Source organism: Gigantopelta aegis, chromosome 5 (genome assembly GCF_016097555.1).
Source record: "Gigantopelta aegis isolate Gae_Host chromosome 5, Gae_host_genome, whole genome shotgun sequence".
Lineage (NCBI taxonomy): Eukaryota > Metazoa > Mollusca > Gastropoda > Neomphalida > Peltospiridae > Gigantopelta > Gigantopelta aegis.
In genome coordinates this window covers 18,825,537-18,848,142 of record NC_054703.1, presented here as the reverse complement: position 1 = coordinate 18,848,142, position 22,606 = coordinate 18,825,537, and the positions used below count along the sequence as shown (strand labels likewise).

At 52.2% G+C, this 22,606-nt stretch overlaps 3 protein-coding genes across 3 annotated transcripts; 1 reads left to right on the top strand and 2 right to left on the bottom strand.

The window, feature by feature from the left end:
• Positions 1–3,937: 3,937 nt before the first annotated feature.
• Positions 3,938–5,137, bottom strand: LOC121372990. The gene has a single exon (XM_041499429.1). It carries the CDS (start codon positions 5,135–5,137, stop codon positions 3,938–3,940), a length of 1,200 nt encoding a protein of 399 aa, XP_041355363.1.
• Positions 5,138–5,217: 80 nt separating this feature from the next.
• On the bottom strand, positions 5,218–8,502 carry LOC121372989 (basic proline-rich protein-like). The gene is made up of 2 exons (XM_041499428.1): positions 8,498–8,502; positions 5,218–8,452 (listed from the first exon to the last, which is right to left on the bottom strand). Exons 1-2 carry the CDS (start codon positions 8,500–8,502, stop codon positions 5,218–5,220), a joined length of 3,240 nt encoding a protein of 1,079 aa, XP_041355362.1.
• LOC121372988 (transcription elongation factor SPT5-like) lies at positions 8,501–8,966 on the top strand. Its single transcript, XM_041499427.1, has 3 exons — positions 8,501–8,505; positions 8,561–8,625; positions 8,836–8,966. The coding sequence occupies exons 1-3, from the start codon at positions 8,501–8,503 to the stop codon at positions 8,964–8,966; spliced, it is 201 nt and encodes a 66-aa protein (XP_041355361.1).
• The last annotated feature ends 13,640 nt before the right edge of the window (positions 8,967–22,606 follow it).

Sequence of the window (22,606 nt, the reverse complement as noted above, 5' to 3'; positions counted from 1 at the left end):
ACAGGCAGCAAGGGATCTTTTATTTGCGCTTCCCACAGGCAGGATAGTATGAACCATGGCCTTTGTTGAACCAGTTATGGATCACTGGTCGGTGCAAGTGGTTTACACCTTACCCACCATGAGCGTATGGGCTGGAGGGGTTGATTTGCCCGAAATTTTACCCAGATAAAAACTGCCCGAATTTTCCCCACTGTTTTCCCACTGTTTTGCCCGAATTTTGCCCCCCCCCCCCCCCCCCCCCCCCCCCGGGTCGTACGCCCATGTTACCCACTGAGCATTGCGGCGCACTCACTCAGGGTTTGTAGTCGGTATCTGGATTAAAAATCTCATGCCTTGACTGGGATCCTAACCCAGTACCTACCAGCCTTGAGACCGATGGCCTAACCACGACGTCACCGAGGCCGGTCCTTGGAAGTAAACGTCATAGGTGAAGCTATATTACTTCCAGGCGTGTACCTGCCTGTACGCAAGTACGCAGTGGCGTCCACATAATTTTTCCAAAAAAAAAAAATCTTTAAAAAAACAACGGAAAACCGTGCGCGCGAGAGAAAAGGAGAGCCAAATTGTAGAATAATGGCACATTGTCAAGTTCACACACATGCACGTAGAGTAGACTGTCTCACTCTGACATCATCGAATACAACATGACGACACATATTTTAGTGACGTTCGCCGCTTGCAATACACATTAAGTGGTACGCTAGTTAAAATGTCGGATGCTCAGAAAACGCTTTATTCGTATTTTGCGACCGGCCATCAACGTGATCAACCTAAAGTGCATGAAGATGCTAATAATAATGATAGATCTAACATGCCTTCTGCGGAGCAGGCGCATTGTCAAAAGATTCAGCTAGAGCTACAACATGCTCGGGCTATCCAGACTCGGCACACTACACATCACAGTCTGTTCCGAAGACTCGCTAAAGTTAGCATAACTGGAGAATGACTTGGACTGGGCTAAAGCGTATACATTTCCAAATAAGTAAGTTCTTTAAAGTTACATTATCTGGTTACCATTTTATAACATCATGTACAAATGTGAAATACAAGCTCAAATGCACTTTTAAAAAAGTCGTGTGTGTTCGCTATGAACGGATATCGTCAAACGTATACGCTTGATTAGTCGCCTTTGCCGCTTTAGTGATTTTCCCGAGTATTTAGATTATAATTAACGGTTACTTACGATTTATCTGATTATCTGTATGTAGTCTGCTTCTGGCCTCTATCACTCCGAGCTATCCCTTCGATGAGGAAAGACGTGTCGCTCTGCTCTCTTGAGTTGCCCCCCCACCTGGGGGGACTTATTGCAAGCTACGGCTCTTTGTTAGAGTACCGCGTCGCTTACATTGGCTCACGGGCAACCGTGACTTTGGTGTATGGCGACGCGGTAACGAACACGATGAAGAGGAAGGGAAGAGGAAGGAGGAAGAGGAAACCTGCACCAGGGACGGCTCAGGGGGGACCTAAACTGGCGGCTCAACCGCCAGCGGCGGTCCTGTCTGCATCGCCGCCCCAACAGCTGGGACCCGATCAACCAGTGCCAGCCGACGCAGATACCTCTGAACAGACTGAGCCAGCGGACCAGTCGACGCCGCTGTTGGACACAGCTATCTGCGAAACTCCACGGCGTGCGTCTCCCGTTCCAACCCCTTCGAGGCGGTCGGCGTCGAGTCCCCCACCCCCGGGGGGCTCCGCCAAGACCCCTATGGATGGCGCTGCTGCGAAGCGGAAGGCCGTCACCCCACCGAGTAGTGACCAGCCAGCCAAGGCCCGGCCTTCCGCGACCGCCCGGGGCAGGGATTTTGGTAAACAGACCGACGCACTTTATTTTGGCAGCCCGTCTAAATTGCTCAAATCACTTTAAAACCCTTTCGGTCGAGCAGTCTAATTTTGTTCTTTGGACTTAAATGTTTGTCCAGACATGAGTTGTATGAATGAGCTCATTTTGGCTTTAGGTCTTTGACCTAACTACTAAATTCGTATTCCAAATTCCGCCCACCTTAAATTCACACGCCCCCCACCCCCCCACCCACCCACCCGGACCGGACCATTTAGATCGGATTTTAAACTTTTAGACCTCCGTTCAAAATTATATGTCGAAATTATTCTCTTTTTTTAAATATTATTAAATAGTCCGATCCTCTCTTCTTTCTCTTATTTATTTTTGGACTGTCCATCCAAAATGCTCCAAATTATATAAATATTCGGCCGAGCAGTCAATTCTTTTTATTTTTGGCTTGTAACTTTATTTATTTTTATTTTTTTAATTCTATTAACTTTTTTACTAATAGCTATTTTCAAAATTCTGCCCATTTTCAACTCTATCCTCCCCTCATCCCGAGTCAGGCCACCGATCTTATCGGAGGTCGGACTCTGGATGGGCGTGTTCGAAACCCTAGTGGTATATGGACACGTTAAATTGTTATCTATCTATCTATCTGGCCTCTATCTCGGTTTCAGTCGCAAGCCTGGGGGCTTCGCCTTCCAGAATCGTCTGCTGTCATTTTGTGCCCATGTGACGCTCCTCGTCCAATGGGTGGGTCCCTTTTTCCCGCCACTCCCTACATGGTAAGGCACCAGTAGATTATTTGTCTCCAGGGGTGTCAGGCGGCGGACCAGTTCCAACTTTGACATCCGGTCGTCGACTGGTCGCGAGTCACCACACTCTCCCCGATTTTATAGAAGAGAAGATCACCTCCCGAATTTCCAGGGAACATCAAACACTTCACCAGCAGGTTACTGGCTCGGACTCATCCGGGCCAGGATTCAACGACCATCCATGAATAAACAGGTTCTTTGGAAACATCCAGGGTTTCCTGTTGTTATAGGTTAAGATTACCCCCCAAAAGAAACAGTCATATCATATTTGTAAACAGATACTGACTTATCTGGCGGTGGCATCCAGAAAAGCCATTAAAGTTATATCCACGAATATTATCCATTGAGCATAGTTAAAGTCAAATCCATGAATATTCAAATTATGCATTAAGCACAGTTAAAGTCACATCCAGGAATATTAATAATGAAACACCAAGAACTACTCCTTGAATAACACTTAAAGTTGAACACTTAAAAGTTAAACACTTAAACACTTAAAAGTTAACAGTTAAATAAATTCCAACTCAGCCCTTTTTGCAAATGTCAATCAAGGCAACTATATTACATTATATTACACAAACCTAACAAAAAACTGGTCCATCATATTTTGCCCTATATGATGTTGGCCTCCTAATTACATCCTTACTAAAAAAGAGTCTTAATTCAAATAATTATCCCTCAACTTAGCAATAGTTAATTGAAAATTAACTATTATTCCCCCACAAAATAATTTGGGACCCTCTCCCTAAGGAAAACAAGATAAAACAGGATTTTTCATGGCAGATACCTTCCCTCCCCCTCACAAAAGATGGAAAAAGTCCGCATCATCCAGGAAAAATATAATTTTATGTCCTGTTTTTATCTTCTCAGTATTACATACTTACCTGAGAAAAGACCCCTTAAAAATCAGGTCTGTTCCCAATTACCCAAAATCCAACCCACCTTCCTGGGACATCTTCTATTATTGCTTACCAACAGGTCTCCCATACCCAATTAACTGTTCCCCAAGTGGATGCTGAACACCAACCATTCACCTGAAATACATTTAACTGGATAATATTGTTAGACCTGAAATAAAACATTAAAATTAGACATATCATACAGTTATTTGAATTTAGCCCTAATTCTCTTGTCTAGCAGACCATAATTGAAATATACCACCAGTGAAAATCCCCCACCATATGGAAATAATTATGTTCAATATTTTAAATACAGTACATATCTCTATGATATGGAAGGTTGTTCCCAGCTAATGCCGGGTACCAACCCGTTCCGTACTGACAACCCATATAACCTACTGGTTTAATAATCACCCCCTTTTTTTTAGTTTTTTTTTTGTTTACCGGTTAGCCAGCCCGTACAACCGCCGGGAGTTGGAAACAGTGCTTTGTAGTACTGCCTCCAGGGATGTGTTTCGAACCCTGGCCACCTCGGCTGCCACCTCTCTGAGGTAACTCGGGCCGCTAGGACCTTGGCCCCTCAGTCCGATATGAGGAGCATTTGTCTCCAATAGAAGACGATCGACGGGGATAAGCACCACTGCCTGGCGTTGTTCCCCGTCCATTGCAAACACCTTCCCGGAGACCCCAAAATAGGCCTCCGGGAACAACCTACAGGCATCCTTAACTGCTTGACACCCCCCGTCGAAAGAGGTTAAGTGAATTTTTTGGGTTGGGGGGCACCTCTCCTGGAGAAGAAGGATACCAGCCGCGAGAGGGCCACAACTCCAATTCCCCCCAACAAAACTCGCCACTACAGGCGTGGACGGCTTGCTGGCCTCCAGGAGTGCTTTCATCAACAACTCCTGGGCCCTCCACATCCCCACGTCGGCTGAATGATCTAACCCAACGAAGACAGCCACCCCATTCTTAGTGGCCATCTTCTCCACCCATCCCCTATCCGCGTCTTGGACCGTGGTTGCGAACCGGGGATGGATCCCTACTACCACTTTCCAGGCCGGGTAACATTCCACCGTAGGTGGAAAGTGACTTGGCTCGATGTACACTGACATCCCCCCTATCACATCAATAACGGGGCAGGGAATACGGTGTGGATATTGGTGCTGTACCACTTTCTCCAAACTGGGATCTGTGCCCAGCTTCATTACCCGGGCACAAGACTTTGGATGAAAATGGGCATCCACCCCTTGTAGCTGATCCCTCCCCTTGAATACTGGCCCAGGAGAAGCCGCCCAGCTCTCACCGGGCTCTGCCCCAACTGAGACCACCCTAGCGTCCCCTTCCGCCGACGGAGACTCCCCACTCCCCGTTATTACCAACCTTCCCGGGGCGTCGTCGTGAGGAATCTCTGCCCCCGCCGGAATACACTTCCGAGGAATATCTAAACCCTGAGCCGACCATCCCAAAAACCAACGACGGTCCTCCAGGGACAACAACGCCACCGCATGTAACAACGCTCTCCAGTGTATGAGCGCAGCCATGCTCAAAACTGGATGTAGAGTAAACTGCTGAGATGGCTCGTTTAGAAAACGGGCCATCTGTTGTAGTGCGGGCACGTCCACCTCTGACGGGCCCACCATACTCGGGATCAATGGTCCCAGTCTACTAGCCAACTGACGCGGAGTACCCGACGGTCCGCAGACCCTCCTTGCCAGGTCTCTCACTGCCGCCCACCGAATGGTAGCCAGGTTTGGGGTACGTGGATTTGCTGCCCCCAAGATTCCCGGGATGTGTACTGACAGAGCATGCGCCCGTAATTTACGGGTGCATGTCCCACAGCCCCAAGGTTAACCGGTCCGGGCGTAAGCCCAGCATCCTTGGGCGAAACCGACTCGGTCAATTCCGGTGAGGTGGATCGGGGGGAACACAGACCTGACGGAGATCTGGGCAAGCCCAACCCCGGCGGAGGCCGGGTTAAGGCCACTCCCAGTGGAAACCTGGACTGACCAGGTGTGGACAGTCCCGGACGGGAAATGAGAAACCCGAATGTAGGCAATTTTCCCCTTTCCCATGCCCCCAAGATTCCCCGTCCTCTCCCCCGGGGTAAGAATCCTGGAGGAGGAGAGCCCTCCTTTAAGTGTATGAGCGTGGGAAAACAGAAAGGGGGGATATCGGGCAAGGAATCCTCCGATTGGAGTGACGACCCCGCCGCCGCCAGTGGAGACACACCTACCTCCCCCCGGTCCTCTTCCCAAGGCGACACACCCACCTCGACGGACTCCTCATGAGGTGATGGGTCCACCTCGGCTAGCTCCTCTTGGGGTGGTAGCCCCACCTCGGCTGGCTCCCCTTGAGGTGATGGGTCCACCTCGGCTAGCTCCCCTTGAGGTGATGGGTCCACCTCGGCTGACTCCCCTTGAGGTGATGGGTCCACCTCGGCTGGCTCCCCTTGAGGTGATGGGCCCACCTCGGCTGGCTCCCCTTGAGGTGATGGGTCCACCTCGGCTGGCTCCCCTTGAGGTGATGGGCCCACCTCGGCTAGCTCCCCTTGAGGTGATGGGCCCACCTCGGCTGGCTCCCCTTGAGGTGATGGCCCCACCTCGGCTGGCTCCCCTTGAGGTGATGGGCCCACCTCGGCTAGCTCCTCTTGAGGTGATGGGCCCACCTCGGCTAGCTCCTCTTGGGGTGGTAGCCCCACCTCGGCTGGCTCCCCTTGAGGTGATGGGCCCACCTCGGCTGACTCCCCTTGAGGTGATGGGTCCACCTCGGCTAGCTCCTCTTGGGGTGGTAGCCCCACCTCGGCTGGCTCCCCTTGAGGTGATGGGTCCACCTTGGCTAGCTCCTCATGAGGTGATGGGTCCACCTCGGCTGGCTCCCCTTGAGGTGATGGGCCCACCTCGGCTGGCTCCCCTTGAGGTGATGGGTCCACCTCGGCTAGCTCCTCATGAGGTGATGGGTCCACCTCGGCTAGCTCCTCTTGGGGTGGTAGCCCCACCTCGGCTGGCTCCCCTTGAGGTGATGGGTCCACCTCGGCTAGCTCCTCATGAGGTGATGGGTCCACCTCGGCTAGCTCCCCTTGGGGTGGTAGCCCCACCTCGGCTGGCTCCCCTTGAGGTGATGGGTCCACCTCGGCTAGCTCCTCATGAGGTGATGGGTCCACCTCGGCTAGCTCCCCTTGGGGTGGTAGCCCCACCTCGGCTAGCTCCCCTTGGGGTGGTAGACCCACCTCGGCTAGCTCCTCATGAGGTGATGGGTCCACCTCGGCTAGCTCCTCATGAGGTGATGGGTCCACCTCGGCTAGCTCCCCTTGAGGTGATGGGTCCACCTCGGCTAGCTCCTCATGAGGTGATGGGTCCACCTCGGCTAGCTCCCCTTGGGGTGGTAGCCCCACCTCGGCTAGCTCCCCTTGGGGTGGTAGCCCCACCTCGGCTAGCTCCCCTTGGGGTGGTAGCCCCACCTCGGCTAGCTCCTCATGAGGTGATGGGTCCACCTCGGCTAGCTCCCCTTGGGGTGGTAGCCCCACCTCGGCTAGCTCCTCATGAGGTGATGGGTCCACCTCGGCTAGCTCCCCTTGGGGTGGTAGCCCCACCTCGGCTAGCTCCTCATGAGGTGATGGGTCCACCTCGGCTGGCTCCCCTTGAGGTGATGGGCCCACCTCGGCTGGCTCCCCTTGAGGTGATGGGTCCACCTCGGCTAGCTCCTCATGAGGTGATGGGTCCACCTCGGCTAGCTCCTCTTGGGGTGGTAGCCCCACCTCGGCTGGCTCCCCTTGAGGTGATGGGTCCACCTCGGCTAGCTCCTCATGAGGTGATGGGTCCACCTCGGCTAGCTCCCCTTGGGGTGGTAGCCCCACCTCGGCTGGCTCCCCTTGAGGTGATGGGTCCACCTCGGCTAGCTCCTCATGAGGTGATGGGTCCACCTCGGCTAGCTCCCCTTGGGGTGGTAGCCCCACCTCGGCTAGCTCCCCTTGGGGTGGTAGACCCACCTCGGCTAGCTCCTCATGAGGTGATGGGTCCACCTCGGCTAGCTCCTCATGAGGTGATGGGTCCACCTCGGCTAGCTCCCCTTGAGGTGATGGGTCCACCTCGGCTAGCTCCTCATGAGGTGATGGGTCCACCTCGGCTAGCTCCCCTTGGGGTGGTAGCCCCACCTCGGCTAGCTCCCCTTGGGGTGGTAGCCCCACCTCGGCTAGCTCCCCTTGGGGTGGTAGCCCCACCTCGGCTAGCTCCTCATGAGGTGATGGGTCCACCTCGGCTAGCTCCCCTTGGGGTGGTAGCCCCACCTCGGCTAGCTCCTCATGAGGTGATGGGTCCACCTCGGCTAGCTCCCCTTGGGGTGGTAGCCCCACCTCGGCTAGCTCCTCATGAGGTGATGGGTCCACCTCGGCTAGCTCCCCTTGGGGTGGTAGCCCCACCTCGGCTAGCTCCTCATGAGGTGATGGGTCCACCTCGGCTAGCTCCTCATGAGGTGATGGGTCCACCTCGGCTAGCTCCCCTTGGGGTGGTAGCCCCACCTCGGCTAGCTCCTCATGAGGTGATGGGTCCACCTCGGCTAGCTCCCCTTGAGGTGATGGGTCCACCTCGGCTAGCTCCTCATGAGGTGATGGGTCCACCTCGGCTAGCTCCCCTTGGGGTGGTAGCCCCACCTCGGCTAGCTCCCCTTGGGGTGGTAGCCCCACCTCGGCTAGCTCCCCTTGGGGTGGTAGCCCCACCTCGGCTAGCTCCTCATGAGGTGATGGGTCCACCTCGGCTAGCTCCTCATGAGGTGATGGGTCCACCTCGGCTAGCTCCCCTTGGGGTGGTAGCCCCACCTCGGCTAGCTCCTCATGAGGTGATGGGTCCACCTCGGCTAGCTCCTCATGAGGTGATGGGTCCACCTCGGCTAGCTCCCCTTGAGGTGATGGGTCCACCTCGGCTAGCTCCTCATGAGGTGATGGGTCCACCTCGGCTAGCCACCTCGGCTAGCTCCCCTTGGGGTGGTAGCCCCACCTCGGCTAGCACCTCATGAGGTGATGGGTCCACCTCGGCTAGCTCCCCTTGAGGTGATGGGTCCACCTCGGCTAGCTCCCCTTGGGGTGGTAGCCCCACCTCGGCTAGCTCCCCTTGGGGTGGTAGCCCCACCTCGGCTAGCTCCTCATGAGGTGATGGGTCCACCTCGGCTAGCTCCTCATGAGGTGATGGGTCCACCTCGGCTAGCTCCCCTTGGGGTGGTAGCCCCACCTCGGCTAGCTCCTCATGAGGTGATGGGTCCACCTCGGCTAGCTCCTCATGAGGTGATGGGTCCACCTCGGCTAGCTCCCCTTGAGGTGATGGGTCCACCTCGGCTAGCTCCTCATGAGGTGATGGGTCCACCTCGGCTAGCTCCCCTTGGGGTGGTAGCCCCACCTCGGCTAGCTCCCCTTGGGGTGGTAGCCCCACCTCGGCTAGCTCCCCTTGGGGTGGTAGCCCCACCTCGGCTAGCTCCTCATGAGGTGATGGGTCCACCTCGGCTAGCTCCTCATGAGGTGATGGGTCCACCTCGGCTAGCTCCCCTTGGGGTGGTAGCCCCACCTCGGCTAGCTCCTCATGAGGTGATGGGTCCACCTCGGCTAGCTCCTCATGGGTGATGGGTCCACCTCGGCTAGCTCCTCATGAGGTGATGGGTCCACCTCGGCTAGCTCCTCATGAGGTGATGGGTCCACCTCGGCTAGCTCCCCTTGGGGTGATGTAGCCCCACCTCGGCTAGCTCCTCATGAGGTGATGGGTCCACCTCGGCTAGCTCCTCATGAGGTGATGGGTCCACCTCGGCTAGCTCCTCATGAGGTGATGGGTCCACCTCGGCTAGCTCCCCTTGGGGTGGTAGCCCCACCTCGGCTAGCTCCCCTTGGGGTGGTAGCCCCACCTCGGCTAGCTCCCCTTGGGGTGGTAGCCCCACCTCGGCTAGCTCCTCATGAGGTGATGGGTCCACCTCGGCTAGCTCCTCATGAGGTGATGGGTCCACCTCGGCTAGCTCCCCTTGGGGTGGTAGCCCCACCTCGGCTAGCTCCTCATGAGGTGATGGGTCCACCTCGGCTAGCTCCTCATGAGGTGATGGGTCCACCTCGGCTAGCTCCTCATGAGGTGATGGGTCCACCTCGGCTAGCTCCTCATGAGGTGATGGGTCCACCTCGGCTAGCTCCCCTTGGGGTGGTAGCCCCACCTCGGCTAGCTCCTCATGAGGTGATGGGTCCACCTCGGCTAGCTCCTCATGAGGTGATGGGTCCACCTCGGCTAGCTCCTCATGAGGTGATGGGTCCACCTCGGCTAGCTCCCCTTGGGGTGGTAGCCCCACCTCGGCTGACTCCCCTTGAGGTGATGGGCCCACCTCGGCTGGCTCCCCTTGAGGTGATGGGCCCACCTCGGCTGGCTCCCCTTGAGGTGATGGGCCCACCTCGGCTGACTCCCCTTGAGGTGATGGGTCCACCTCGGCTGACTCCTCTTGAGGTGGTGGCTCCACCTCTGCTGGTGTTTCTTCGTCAGGCAAGGGGGGAGCGTCACTCCCCCACCTACCCACAACTGTTTTGTCCTCGTGATTCATTTTCTATGAGAAAGAAAAGAACAGTTCAAAAGGACCTAAATAATACTAACCCGAACAAGCCAACCTACCATAATGAATAGTTAAAGTGTCATCTGTCAGGAACCTATCTGTGCACCTCATCTCCCCACACCAGCAAGTACAACACCATGGAACCAATAAACAGAAAATCAGCAAATACATACTTTAATTAGCAAATCAGCAAATCATGCAATATAACCTTAAAAAAACTATTTACATACTCACCAACCAGTCCATTTGGTATATAATGACAATACTTAATTTAAAAAAATCAACCATAATTAATAAAAAGTAAGAAATAACAATAGAGATAATTAAACACCATATCAATGAGCACACCAACCACAACAATCAAGCACAGTAAAGCGTGATTAAGCAGTGCATAGAGACAACAACCAAGGAGAAAGGAACTACAGAAGAGGGGCAACTATAAGTGAAATTGCAACTAGTCCTAAGAGGCACAACATGGAACACACCGTACTCACCAACCCTCTGACGGTACTCACTGCGGTGAGTCTGCTCCACACACGGGACAAATGTACAAGTCCATCAATCTACCCTCCTCCGGGGTTACCTCCACACACACACCATGATACCATTCTTTACACCGGTCGCACTGTATCATGAATTCACCTGTGTAAGGCCCCATACAAAAACAATAAGTTTGTTGGCTCTTTGTTTTTCCCCTAGTTTGTCTACCCTGTTCTGTTGTTTCCTTCTTCTGGCCCAGTAACTCCCCTTTTGCCCTATCTAACCATGGTGGTACCCTCCGATCATTACACAATTTTAATCGGTCATGGTTGATCACTGACACTCCTTTACGGAGTTGTACTTTGTACAAATAAGGGGAAATGCATTCCCTTATCAATCCAGGACCTTTCCATGGTGGGCTAAGTTTTTTGTTTTCCCCTTTAAGAACAGCCGTGTCCAACACATACACATAATCCCCTTTGGAATACTTGTGTTCTGCTGTTCTCAGGTCATAGTCCCTTTTCAATCTTTTCTGGGACTCGCCCAACTTATCCCTAGCCAGTTCATGTGCACCCCTGATGGATTCTTCAAGCTGGGCCACATACTCATCAACATGTGCCGGCTGCTTCCCTACAGGGGGCCTGAACATGAGATCTGCAGGTTGATTGACCCTCTACCCAGCATAAGGTGATTAGGAGTGTAACCTGTGTGGCGGTTCACCGCAGAGCGCAAAGCCCCTGCCAACTGAGCCAGTTTATCATCCCACCGGGTTTGAGATTTGTCAATATAGCATCGAACGGCATCCATGAGTGTATGGTTGTACCGTTCGACCTGTCCATTAGCAGATGGACGATAAGGTGTGGTTCGGGCTTTATGAATATGGAGCAATTTACACACTTCTTGAAATAGCTCCGAATCAAAATTTCTCCCCTGATCAGTGAATATCTCAAAAGGGTAACCAAATCTCGAGAAAAACTCATTGATAGCTGCCCTTGCTGTCACTTCAGCTGTCTGGGATGGCAATGGTATGCACTCTACCCACTTTGTAAACTGGTCTACCATCATGAGTACATACTCATTACCATTTTCAGTCTTGGGTAATGGTCCCAGGAAATCGAGATGTACCCTCTCCAAAGGGACCCCAGACTGAAACTGTTTCATGGGGCAACTCGCCTTCCTATTACCCTTCTTACAACGGTTACACTGTACACAGGTAAACACAAAGTTTTTTACAGCCCTAGACATACCTTACCAATAATACCTGGCACACATTCTACATTTGGTACATTCCACGCCCTGGTGTCCTGATGCTGGAATATCGTGATTTACCCTGAGCCACTCCCGTCGCAAGGAATGAGGTACAACTAGCAGTTCTCTGCTCCCCGAATCATCCTCAATCCGTTTGTACAGGACCCCACGTTCATCTAAATGAAACGTGTCCCAGTTAACCCAATAGCACTTGGATTCACGGTCGCCCAGAAACAATTCTGCCTCACTGGCTACTGCCTGCGTCTCCAACCATTGGATAACCTGTCTCAAATCCCTATCCTCACGCTGCTTTTCCTTCATCTGGTCAGCCGAGTACCCCACAAAGGAGTTGTCACCCGAACTGTCCTCAGTAGTAGTTACTGACAGCACTTTGTTAGGGACCACACCTACATCTATATGTGTACACAATGGCCCCGTACTCTGGGGCTGGGGGTCGAACTCAATACCCCCAGTGAGCAGCTGCTGGAACTCAGTACTCTGCACCACTAATGCACTCTCAGTCACAGCGGAAACCACCTGCCGTACCACTGTCGGTTGATCCACCCTGGTGGCTAAAGGTACTGCATCATCTACGTTGTCAAAAAACTAGCCCCAATTATCATTGGCTCGTACACAATACTTGCAGCCCCCACAAGGCAAGTCTTGTAGTCTGACACCTGCCTTAAATTCTGGGCATGGTTGTGCTAAAGGCAGTCGTGATAAGGCATCAGCGTCCATGTGCTGTTTACCGGGTCGGTGTTGAATCTGCATGTTATATTGACCCAGTTCCTCTAACCATCTGGCTAATTGACCTTGCGGTTGCTTAAAGTTTAACAACCAGGTTAAACTGTTGTGATCAGTTCGCACCAAGAACCTCCTACCCAGCAGATAGTGGCGGAACTGACGGGTAAACTTTACAACCGCCAACAATTCTTTGCGGGTAGTACAGTACTTTTTCTGTTCTGAGGTGAGGCTACAGCTGGCATAAGCAACCGTTCTTTCGGTGCCGTTCTGCAGCTGAGACAACTCTGCCCCTATTGCCTTGTCCGATATCAAGTATGAATGGGTCATCTTTGTTGGGCAATGTTAGCACCGGAGTGGATACCAGTGCATCTTTTAGCTTAACCCAAGCTGCCTCCTGGGCAGGTCCCCACATTAATGCTTTTTTACCTGTGATCTCGTACAAAGGGACTGCAATTTCCGCAAAGTTGGCTATGAAATTGCGATGGTAGTTGGCAAAGCCCAAAAAACTTTCTACCTCCCTTGTGCACCGGGGAATAGGCCACTCCCGAACACTGTCGGCATATCCAGTGCCCATCTCTACCCCGTTGGGACCTATTACTCTACCCAGAAATTCCACCTTTGTTTGAAACAGTTCACATTTCTTGGGTTTGAACTTCAGACCATATTCGCGAAATCTGTTAAAGACTGACTGCAAATTAGTCAAATGGTCCCCCTGGTCCTTACCCATGACCAAAATATCATCCAAGAATGCTAATGCCACATTCCACGTTAACCCTCTCAAAACCAAGTTCATGGCTCGAGCAAACGTTGCCGGAGCGTTGCACAACCCAAAACCCATGCGTACGAACTCAAAAAGGCCATACTTTGTCACAAAAGCTGTCTTTTTCCGGTCCTCTGCTTTAACACCAATCTGGTAATATGCTGAATTAGCATCCAGTTTAGAGAACCAGATATTTCCAGACAGGGTGTCTAAACACTCATCTATCAGTGGTAACGGGTACATGTCTTTGACAGTGACCTCGTTCAACTTTCTATAGTCAATACACCACCGTACCCCTCCATCCCGTTTACGAATCAGTACGGGAGCAGAAGCCCACTCAGACGCAGATGGCTGAATTATTTCTGCATCTAACATTTTCTGTAAATGAGCTTCTTCCTCATTGACAAAACATTGGGGTGTTCGCCTCATTCTTGCCTTGACAGGCCGGGCATTACCCGTATCTATCTCGTGCTCTATCGTGGTAAATGAGCCAAAGTCGAAATCACTCTGGGCAAACACATCCTGGTACTCAACCAGTAAAGTGGCCAGGTTTTCCGCTTGCTCAGAGTTCAACTCTTTACAGGAGTTGTCGTACATGTTTTTAAAAAATTTACCGTAGCAGATGGCGGCATTTTCTGATTTACCACTGGTGCTGCTTCCATAGCATGACCCACAACCTGCTGTGCCTGGAGTGTTACTGGTCTATCACCCAAATTCACCAGACACACACTAGCCTTGTTGCCTGCTGCCTGGAACGTATATGGCATCATTGCTAATTTTGATACACACTCCGTGCTCGGCTCAACCACAAATGTGGGCATACTTCGGCTCACACTACAGGGAAAATGTTTCGCTGAATTTGGCGGTACCACCACCTTTTCTAGCACCTTAACCTTCGCCACCACTGGCGACTGACCAATCAATCCAAAAATCATAGAGATGGATTTACCCCCAACCGTCAGTGTGCCTGCCTGTAAATCCAACTTTGCATTACAAGCCCTCAAAAAGTCTAAACCCAACAACATATCATCCTCGATTGGGGCCACATACATTTTGGACTGAAAATTGGTATCTCCCAGTGTCAAGGTCACAGGACCTACAACAATCCCTTCCATTTTCATTTCTCGGCCTGCGGTATTCAAAGATACAGCCCGAATAACCTTAGGCTTAGTCACCATGCTATCATAGATTCGGTCAGCAATGATATTCACTTCAGCCCCAGTATCTACTGTGGCATTTACAGAACACCCATTTACAATGACAGGTACAGAGAACATAGGCCCAGCGCTTACAGGTTTAAGTCTGATGACTGGTGTTGCCTCCCCTTTCTCTGTCCCTACCGCCTCCACTGTTATCTGCCCTTCCATTGGACAGCTCTCTGGAGGTACAATTACCTCCCTTTCTTCTACTACCATTTTCTTATCCGGAACATCACCCACCCCTGGGCTGTCCCTAACATCGTCATCTACACCCCCAGAATGTGCCGTCACCCCCTCGACCACCACTGTCGAAACTGACCCCTCTTTTTGAGCCGCCATTCCCGTCGCCCCAACTGTCACATCCATGGTTCCTGCAGCCACCCTCTTTTCAGGTGCTACCGCCACTACGTCCACAGTCTCTACGACTACATCCTTCTCCTGGTTACCCCCTATCGTAACCCTATCTCGGCTACTCTCCAAGGTCACCCCATTTTCGACAGTCCGATCTACATGTGACTCGTTCGATGCTAGCCCTTCCTGTTCAGCCACCCCACCCGTTGCCCCCACTGTCACGCCCGCATTTTCTACAGCCACCCCATTTTCAGGTGCTCCCCCTGCGACGTCGACAGTCTTTGCAACCACCTCCTCCGAGGTCATACTCGTCTCCTGGTCACACCATCTAACTTTATCCTGGCTACTTTCTCCCCAGGCTACATCGATTTTCATATTTTGACACATACCCCCTCCCCCAGGGGTCTGGTCTTCGGGCATGATGATGATACAATGATCACTCTGTAAAGTTGGCTTCTGGATGGACGCCGAATTCTGACATGTACATATCTCTACACCCCCCCCAACTTACAGATTTCTTCCCTACAGAACTGCCAGCCACCCCCTTGGTGCCGACAGCCCTGCACCCAGTACCCAACGGTAGAGCAATCGAACTGACACTGCCTGCTATCCACACCGCAACCCCGTACCCAGTTAGCACGCTTGAACTGGCCCTGCCTACTGTCAACGTACCTAGAACAGTACCCAGTTTTCGCACTTGAACCGGCCCTGACAGCTGTGACACACCCTAACCTCATACTGAGTTAAACGACTGGAACTGGCCCTGCCTGCTGTCCACGTCCAAACCCCGTACCCAGTTTTCGCTCTCTAACCGGGCCTGGCAGCTATCAAACACCCCAACTCCATACCCAGTTAAAGGACTGGAACTGGCCCTGCCTGCTTTCCACACCAATCACCATTCACAGTTTACACGCTAGAACTGGCCCTGCCAGTTGTCCATGCCCCAAACCTGTATCCAGTTTTCGCTCTTGAACCGACCCTGCCAGCTATCATACACAGCAACCCCATACCCAGTTAAAGGACTGGAACTGGCCCTGCCTTCTGTCCACACCCAATCACCATTCACAGTTTATGCACTAGAACTGACCCTTCACCCCAACCCCGTACACAGTTGGCACGATTGAACTGGCCCTGCCTGCTTTCCACGTCCCAACCTCGTACCCAGTTTTCGCTCTTGAACCGAACCTGGCAGCTATTATACACCCCAACCCCATACCCAGTTAAAGGACTGGAACTGGCCCTGCCTCCTGTCCACACACCCAATCTCAGACCAAGTGAGTGCACTCGAACTGGCCCTGCCTGCTATCCACACCGCAATGCTATACTCAGTTGGCATGCTTGAACTGGCCCTGACTGCTGTCCACAACCCAAACCCGTACCCAGTTTTCCCTCTTGAACCGACCCTGGCAGCTATCATACACCCCAACGACATACCCAATTAAAGGACTGGAACTGGCCCTGCCTGCTGTCCATGCCCCCAACCCCGTACCCAGTTTTCGCACTTGAACCGGCCCTGACAGCTGTGACACACCCTAACCTCATACTGAGTTAAACGACTGGAACTGGCCCTGCCTGCTGTCCACGTCCAAACCCCGTACCCAGTTTTCGCTCTCTAACCGGGCCTGGCAGCTATCAAACACCCCAACTCCATACCCAGTTAAAGGACTGGAACTGGCCCTGCCTGCTTTCCACACCAATCACCTTTCACAGTTTACACGCTAGAACTGGCCCTGCCTGTTGTCCATGCCCCAACCCTGTATCCAGTTTTCGCTCTTGAACCGACCCTGCCAGCTTTCATACACACCAACCCCATACCCAGTTAAAGGACTGGAACTGGCCCTGCCTTCTGTCCACACCCAATCACCATTCACAGTTTATGCACTAGAACTGACCCTTCACCCCAACCCCGTACACAGTTGGCACGATTGAACTGGCCCTGCCTGCTTTCCACGTCCCAACCTCGTACCCAGTTTTCGCTCTTGAACCGAACCTGGCAGTTATTATACACCCCAACCCCATACCCAGTTAAAGGACTGGAACTGGCCCTGCCTCCTGTCCACACCCCCAATCTCAGACCAAGTGAGAGCACACGAACTGGCCCTGCCTGCTATCCACACTGCAACCCTATACTCAGTTGGCATGCTTGAACTGGCCCTGACTGCTGTCCACAACCCAAACCCGTACCCAGTTTTCCCTCTTGAACCGACCCTGGCAGCTATCATACACCCCAACCCATACCCAGTTAAAGGACTGGAACTGGCCCTGCCTGCTGTCCACACCCAATCACCATTCACAGTTTACGCACTAGAACTGGCCCTGCACCACAACCCCATACACAGTTGGTATTCTTGAACTGGACCTGCCTGCTGTCCACGTCCCAACCCCGTACCCAGTTTTCGGACTTGAACCGAGCCTGGCAGCTATTATACACCCCAACCCCATACCCAGTTAAAGGACTGGAACTGGCCCTGCCTCCTGTCCACACCCCCAAGTTTAAACTATGGCCCTGCCAGTTACACAACCCCGTACCCAGTTTTCGCTCTTGAACCGGCCCTGGCACTTAACTGGGCCCTGCCTGCTGTCCACACCACAACCCCGTACCCAGTTGGCATGCTTGAACTGGCCCTGACTGCTGTCCACACCCCAACCCTGTACCCAGTTTTCGCTCTTGAACCGACCCTGGCAGCTATCATACACCCCAACCCCATACCCAGTTAAAGGACTGGAACTGGCCCTGCCTGCTGTCCATACCCAAACCCATTCACAGTTTACACACTAGAACTGGCCCTGCACCACAACCCCATACACAGTTGGTATTCTTGAACTGGACCTGCCTGCTGTCCACGTCCCAACCCCGTACCCAGTTTTCGGACTTGAACCGAGCCTGGCAGCTATTATACACCCCAACCCCATACCCAGTTAAAGGACTGGAACTGGCCCTGCCTCCTGTCCACACACCCAATCTCAGACCAAGTGAGAGCACTCGAACTGGCCCTGCCTGCTGTCCACACCGCAACCCTATACCCAGTTGGCACGCTTGAACTGGCCCTGCCTGCTGTCATACACAGCAACCCCATACCCAGTTTTCCCTCTTGAACTGGCCCTGCCTATGTCACCCCAACCCCATACCCATTTAAAGGACTGGAACTGGCAATGCAATCGAACTGCTATCCACACCACAACCCCGTACCCAGTTAGCACGCTTGAACTGGCCCTGCCTGCTGTCAATGTTCCAACCCTGTATCCAGTTTTCGCTCTTGAACTGGCCCTGGCAGCTATCATACACCCCAACCCCATACCCAGTTAAAGGACTGGAACTGGCCCTGCCTCCTGTCCACACACCCAATCTCAGACCAAGTGAGTGCACTCGAACTGGCCCTGCCTGCTATCCACACCGCAATGCTATACTCAGTTGGCATGCTTGAACTGGCCCTGACTGCTGTCCACAACCCAAACCCGTACCCAGTTTTCCCTCTTGAACCGACCCTGGCAGCTATCATACACCCCAACCACATACCCAGTTAAAGGACTGGAACTGGCCCTGCCTCCTGTCCACACCCCCAATCTCAGACCAAGTGAGTGCACACCTCGAACTGCTCCCACCACACCACAACCCCGTACCCAGTTAGCACGCTTGAACTGGCCCTGCCTGCTGTCAATGTTCCAACCCTGTACCCAGTTTTCGCTCTTGAACTGGCCCTGGCAGCTATCATACACCCCAACCCCATACCCAGTTAAAGGACTGGAACTGGCCCTGCCTCCTGTCCACACCCCCAATCTCAGACCAAGTGAGAGCAATCGAATTGCTATCCACACCACAACCCCGTACCCAGTTAGCACAACAAACCTGTACCCAGTTTTCAGTTGAACCGACCCTGGCAGCCTGCTGTCCACACCCAATCACCATTCACAATTTAAGTGAGAGCACTAGAACTGGCCCTGCACCCCACAACTGCCAGTTGGCTGTCTGGCACCCACAACCCAACCCGTACCCAGTTTTCGCTCTTGAACCGGCCCTGGCAGCTATCATACACCCCAACCCCATACCCAGTTAAAGGACTGGAACTGGCCCTGCCTTGAAATCTCATTCCCTTTTCGCCACTGTCCACAACCCAAGTTGGCACGTACCCAGTTTTCGCACTTGAACCGGCCTGGCAGCTAACCATACACCCAACCCCAACTCCATACCCAGTTAAAGGACTGGAACTGGCCCTGCCTGCTGTCCACGTTTACAACCTCGTACCCAGTTTTCGCTCTTGAACCGGCCCTGGCAGCTATGACACACCCTACCCTCATACCCAGTTAAAGGACTGGAACTGGCCCTGCCTGCTGTCCACACACCAACCCCGTACCCAGTTTTCCCCGTACACAGTTGGCTTGAACTGGCCCTGCTGCTTTCCAGCTATCCCACACCCCAACCTGGCAGCTATTATACACCCCAACCCCATACCCAGTTAAAGGACTGGAACTGGCCCTGCCTGCTGTCCACACCCCAATCTCAGACCAAGTGAGAGCACATGGCTCTGCATGCTTACACAGCTATGCTTGAACTGGCCCTGACTGGTCCACAACCCAAACCCGTACCCAGTTTTCCTCTGTCCAGTTTTCAGGACTGGAACTGGCCCTGCCTGCTGTCCACACCCAAACCCCCAGTTTTCGCTCTTGAACTGGCCCTGCCAGCTATCATACACCCCAACCCCATACCCAGTTAAAGGACTGCAACTGGCCCTGCCTGCTGTCCACACCCAATCACCCAGTTTTCGCATGCTTGAACTGGCCCTGACTGCTGTCCACAAGGCCCAACCCCATACACAGTTTTCACGATTGAACTGGCCCTGCCTGCTTTCCACGTCCCAACCTCGTACCCAGTTTTCGCTCTTGAACCGAGCCTGGCAGCTATCCACGGCACACCCCAACCCCATACCCAGTTAAAGGACTGGAACTGGCCCTGCCTCCTGTCCATAACTGGCCCTGCCTGCTTTCCACGTCCCAATCTCAGACCAAGTTTTCGCTCTTGAACTGGCCCTGGCAGCTATCCACACCCAACCCCATACCCAGTTAAAGGACTGGAACTGGCCCTGCCTGCTGTCCACACACCCAAACCCAGACCAGTTTTCCGAACTCTTGAACCGACCCTGGCAGCTATCATACACCCCAATGACAACCCCCAGTTAAAGGACTGGAACTGGCCCTGCCTGCTGTCCATAGACCAAACCATTCACAAGTTTAAAAAAAACTGACCCTGCTATCCACACCGCAATCCCCATACTCAGTTGGCATTCTTGAACTGGCCCTGCCTGCTGTCCACGCCCCAAACCCGTACCCAGTTTTCGCTCTTGAACCGACCCTGGCAGCTATCATACACCCCAACCCCATACCCAGTTAAAGGACTGGAACTGGCCCTGCCTGCTGTCCACACCCCCAAACTCCATACCCAGTTTTCGCACTCGAACCGAGCCTGGCAGCTATCACCCCAACCCCATACCCAGTTAAACGACTGGAACTGGCCCTGCCTGCTGTCCACATCCCCAACTCGTACCCAGTTTTCGCTCTTGAACCGAACCTGGCAGCTATCATACACCCCAACCCCATACCCAGTTAAAGGACTGGAACTGGCCCTGCCTCCTGTCCACACACCAATCACCCTCAGACCAAGTGAGAGCACAAACTGGCCCTGAGTGCTATCCACACCCCAACCCCGTACCCAGTTAAAGGCTTGAACTGGCCCTGCCTGCTGTCATGTTCCAAACCTGTACCCAGTTTTCCTCTTGAACTGAACCTGGCAGCTATCTGCACCCCAACCCCGTACCCAGTTTTCGACTGGAACTGGCCCTGCCTGCTGTCCATACCCAATCCCATTCACAATGTACAAATGCTGGGGAGGGACCCTGAAAAGACACCCCAACCCCATACCCAGTTAAAGGATTCTGCAACTGGCCCTGCCTGCTGTCCACGTCCTTTATTCCAGTTTTCGTGAACCGAGCCCTGGCAGCTATCTCACCCCAACCAAGTTAAAGGACTTGAAACTGGCCCTGCCTGCTGTCCATACAACCCACTCAGAATGCTATACTCGAGGCTGGCACACACTTGAACCCCGTACCCCTGACTGCTGTCCACAACCCAAACCCGTACCCAGTTTTCCCTCTTGAACCGACCCTGGCAGCTATCATACACCCCAACGACATACCCAATTAAAGGACTGGAACTGGCCCTGCCTGCTGTCCATGCCCCCAACCCCGTACCCAGTTTTCGCACTTGAACCGGCCCTGACAGCTGTGAATTTAAATAATTGTTTGTAATGTGGATGTCCCATATGTAATGTGAATAGGAAGTTCAGAATGAAGGTAGGAGTAGTGGATAGAATACCCCCCCTCCGACCCCCCCCCCCATCCCCCGAAACAAAAAAGAAAAAAAAGTTTAAAAAAAAGACAAAAGAAAAACCCCCACTTTTTTTCTTTATGTTTTCCCCCCACAAAAGCCTAAAGTCCCTCTTTTCTATATAAATCTCACCAAAAATCATACTTTTTGTGCATAATTTGTACACTTAAAACGAACTAAGAGACATGGAGTAGGGTTAATCACTGTTTTATTTTGGAACTTGTTACAATTCTCGACCCTTTAAAAGTAAGGCTGGGTAGAAACAGGGAACTAGGTTAAAGAGAGGTTGATACTAACCCTTAAAACGTAGAAAGGCTGTGGGGAGACAAATGTATCGAGTCTAGCGACTGTTTTATTGTGCGATTTGTTATATCCCGCTCTTTCAAGAGAAATAAATGCCGGGAAAAGTGAAGGATCTGCATTGGTGACTGTTTTGTTGTGCAATTTGGTACGTTCTGCCCTTTAAAATGTAAAAATGGTGGGGAGGGACCATGAAAACGTAACAAGGCTTGGGAGAAACACTCGAACTGGCCCTCTGCATTAGTTTCTGTTTTAATATGCAATTTGTTGCGTCTTGTCCTTTAAAAACGTGAAAGAAGACTGGGGAGATTCAGGGAACTGGATTAAAGAGAGTTTTATTCTGTCATATCAACACTGGAAAGGTAAGAAGGCTGGGGAGAGACATGTATCATGTATAATGACTGTTTTATTGTGTAATTTGTTATGTCACGCCATGTCAAGCGAAAAAAACGGCTGGAGAGAGAGAATTATCTGCTCTTATAACTGTTTTATTGTGTAATTTACAAACGATGCAAAGATCGAGCTGGAGGCTGGTGGTTCGAATCCAGTGAAAGGTATGTTATATTTAAATAATTGTTTGTAATGTGGATGTCCCATATGCAATGTGAATAGGAAGCTCAGAATGAAGGTAGGAGTAGTGGATAGAATACCCCCCTCCGACCCTCCCCCCCTCCCCCGAAACAAAAAGAAAAAAAAAGTTTAAAAAAAAGACAAAAGAAAAACTCCCACTTTTTTTCTTTATGTTTTCCCCCCACAAAAAAGCCTAAAGTCCCTCTTTTCTATATAAACCTCACCAAAAATCATACTTTTTGTGCATAATTTGTACACTTAAAACGAACTAAGGCTGTTTTATTTTGGAACTTGTTACAATTCTCGACCGTTTAAAAGTAAGGCTGGGTAGAAACAGGGAACTAGGTTAACGAGAGGTTGATACTAACCCTTAAAACGTAGAAAGGCTGTGGGGAGACAAATGTATCGAGTCTAGCGACTGTTTTATTGTGCAATTTGTTATATCCCGCTCTTTCAAGAGAAATAAATGCCGGGAAAAGTGAAGGATCTGCATTGGTGACTGTTTTGTTGTGCAA

Coding starts and splice junctions, on each gene's coding strand:
- LOC121372990 (XM_041499429.1), bottom strand. CDS start 5,137: ATGGTGGGCCCGTCAGAGGTGGACGTGCCCGCACTACAACAGATGGCC.
- LOC121372988 (XM_041499427.1), top strand. Junction 8,626..8,835: donor TGGTAGCCCCACCTCGGCTA/GCTCCTCATGAG, acceptor GCTCCTCATGAG/GTGATGGGTCCACCTCGGCT.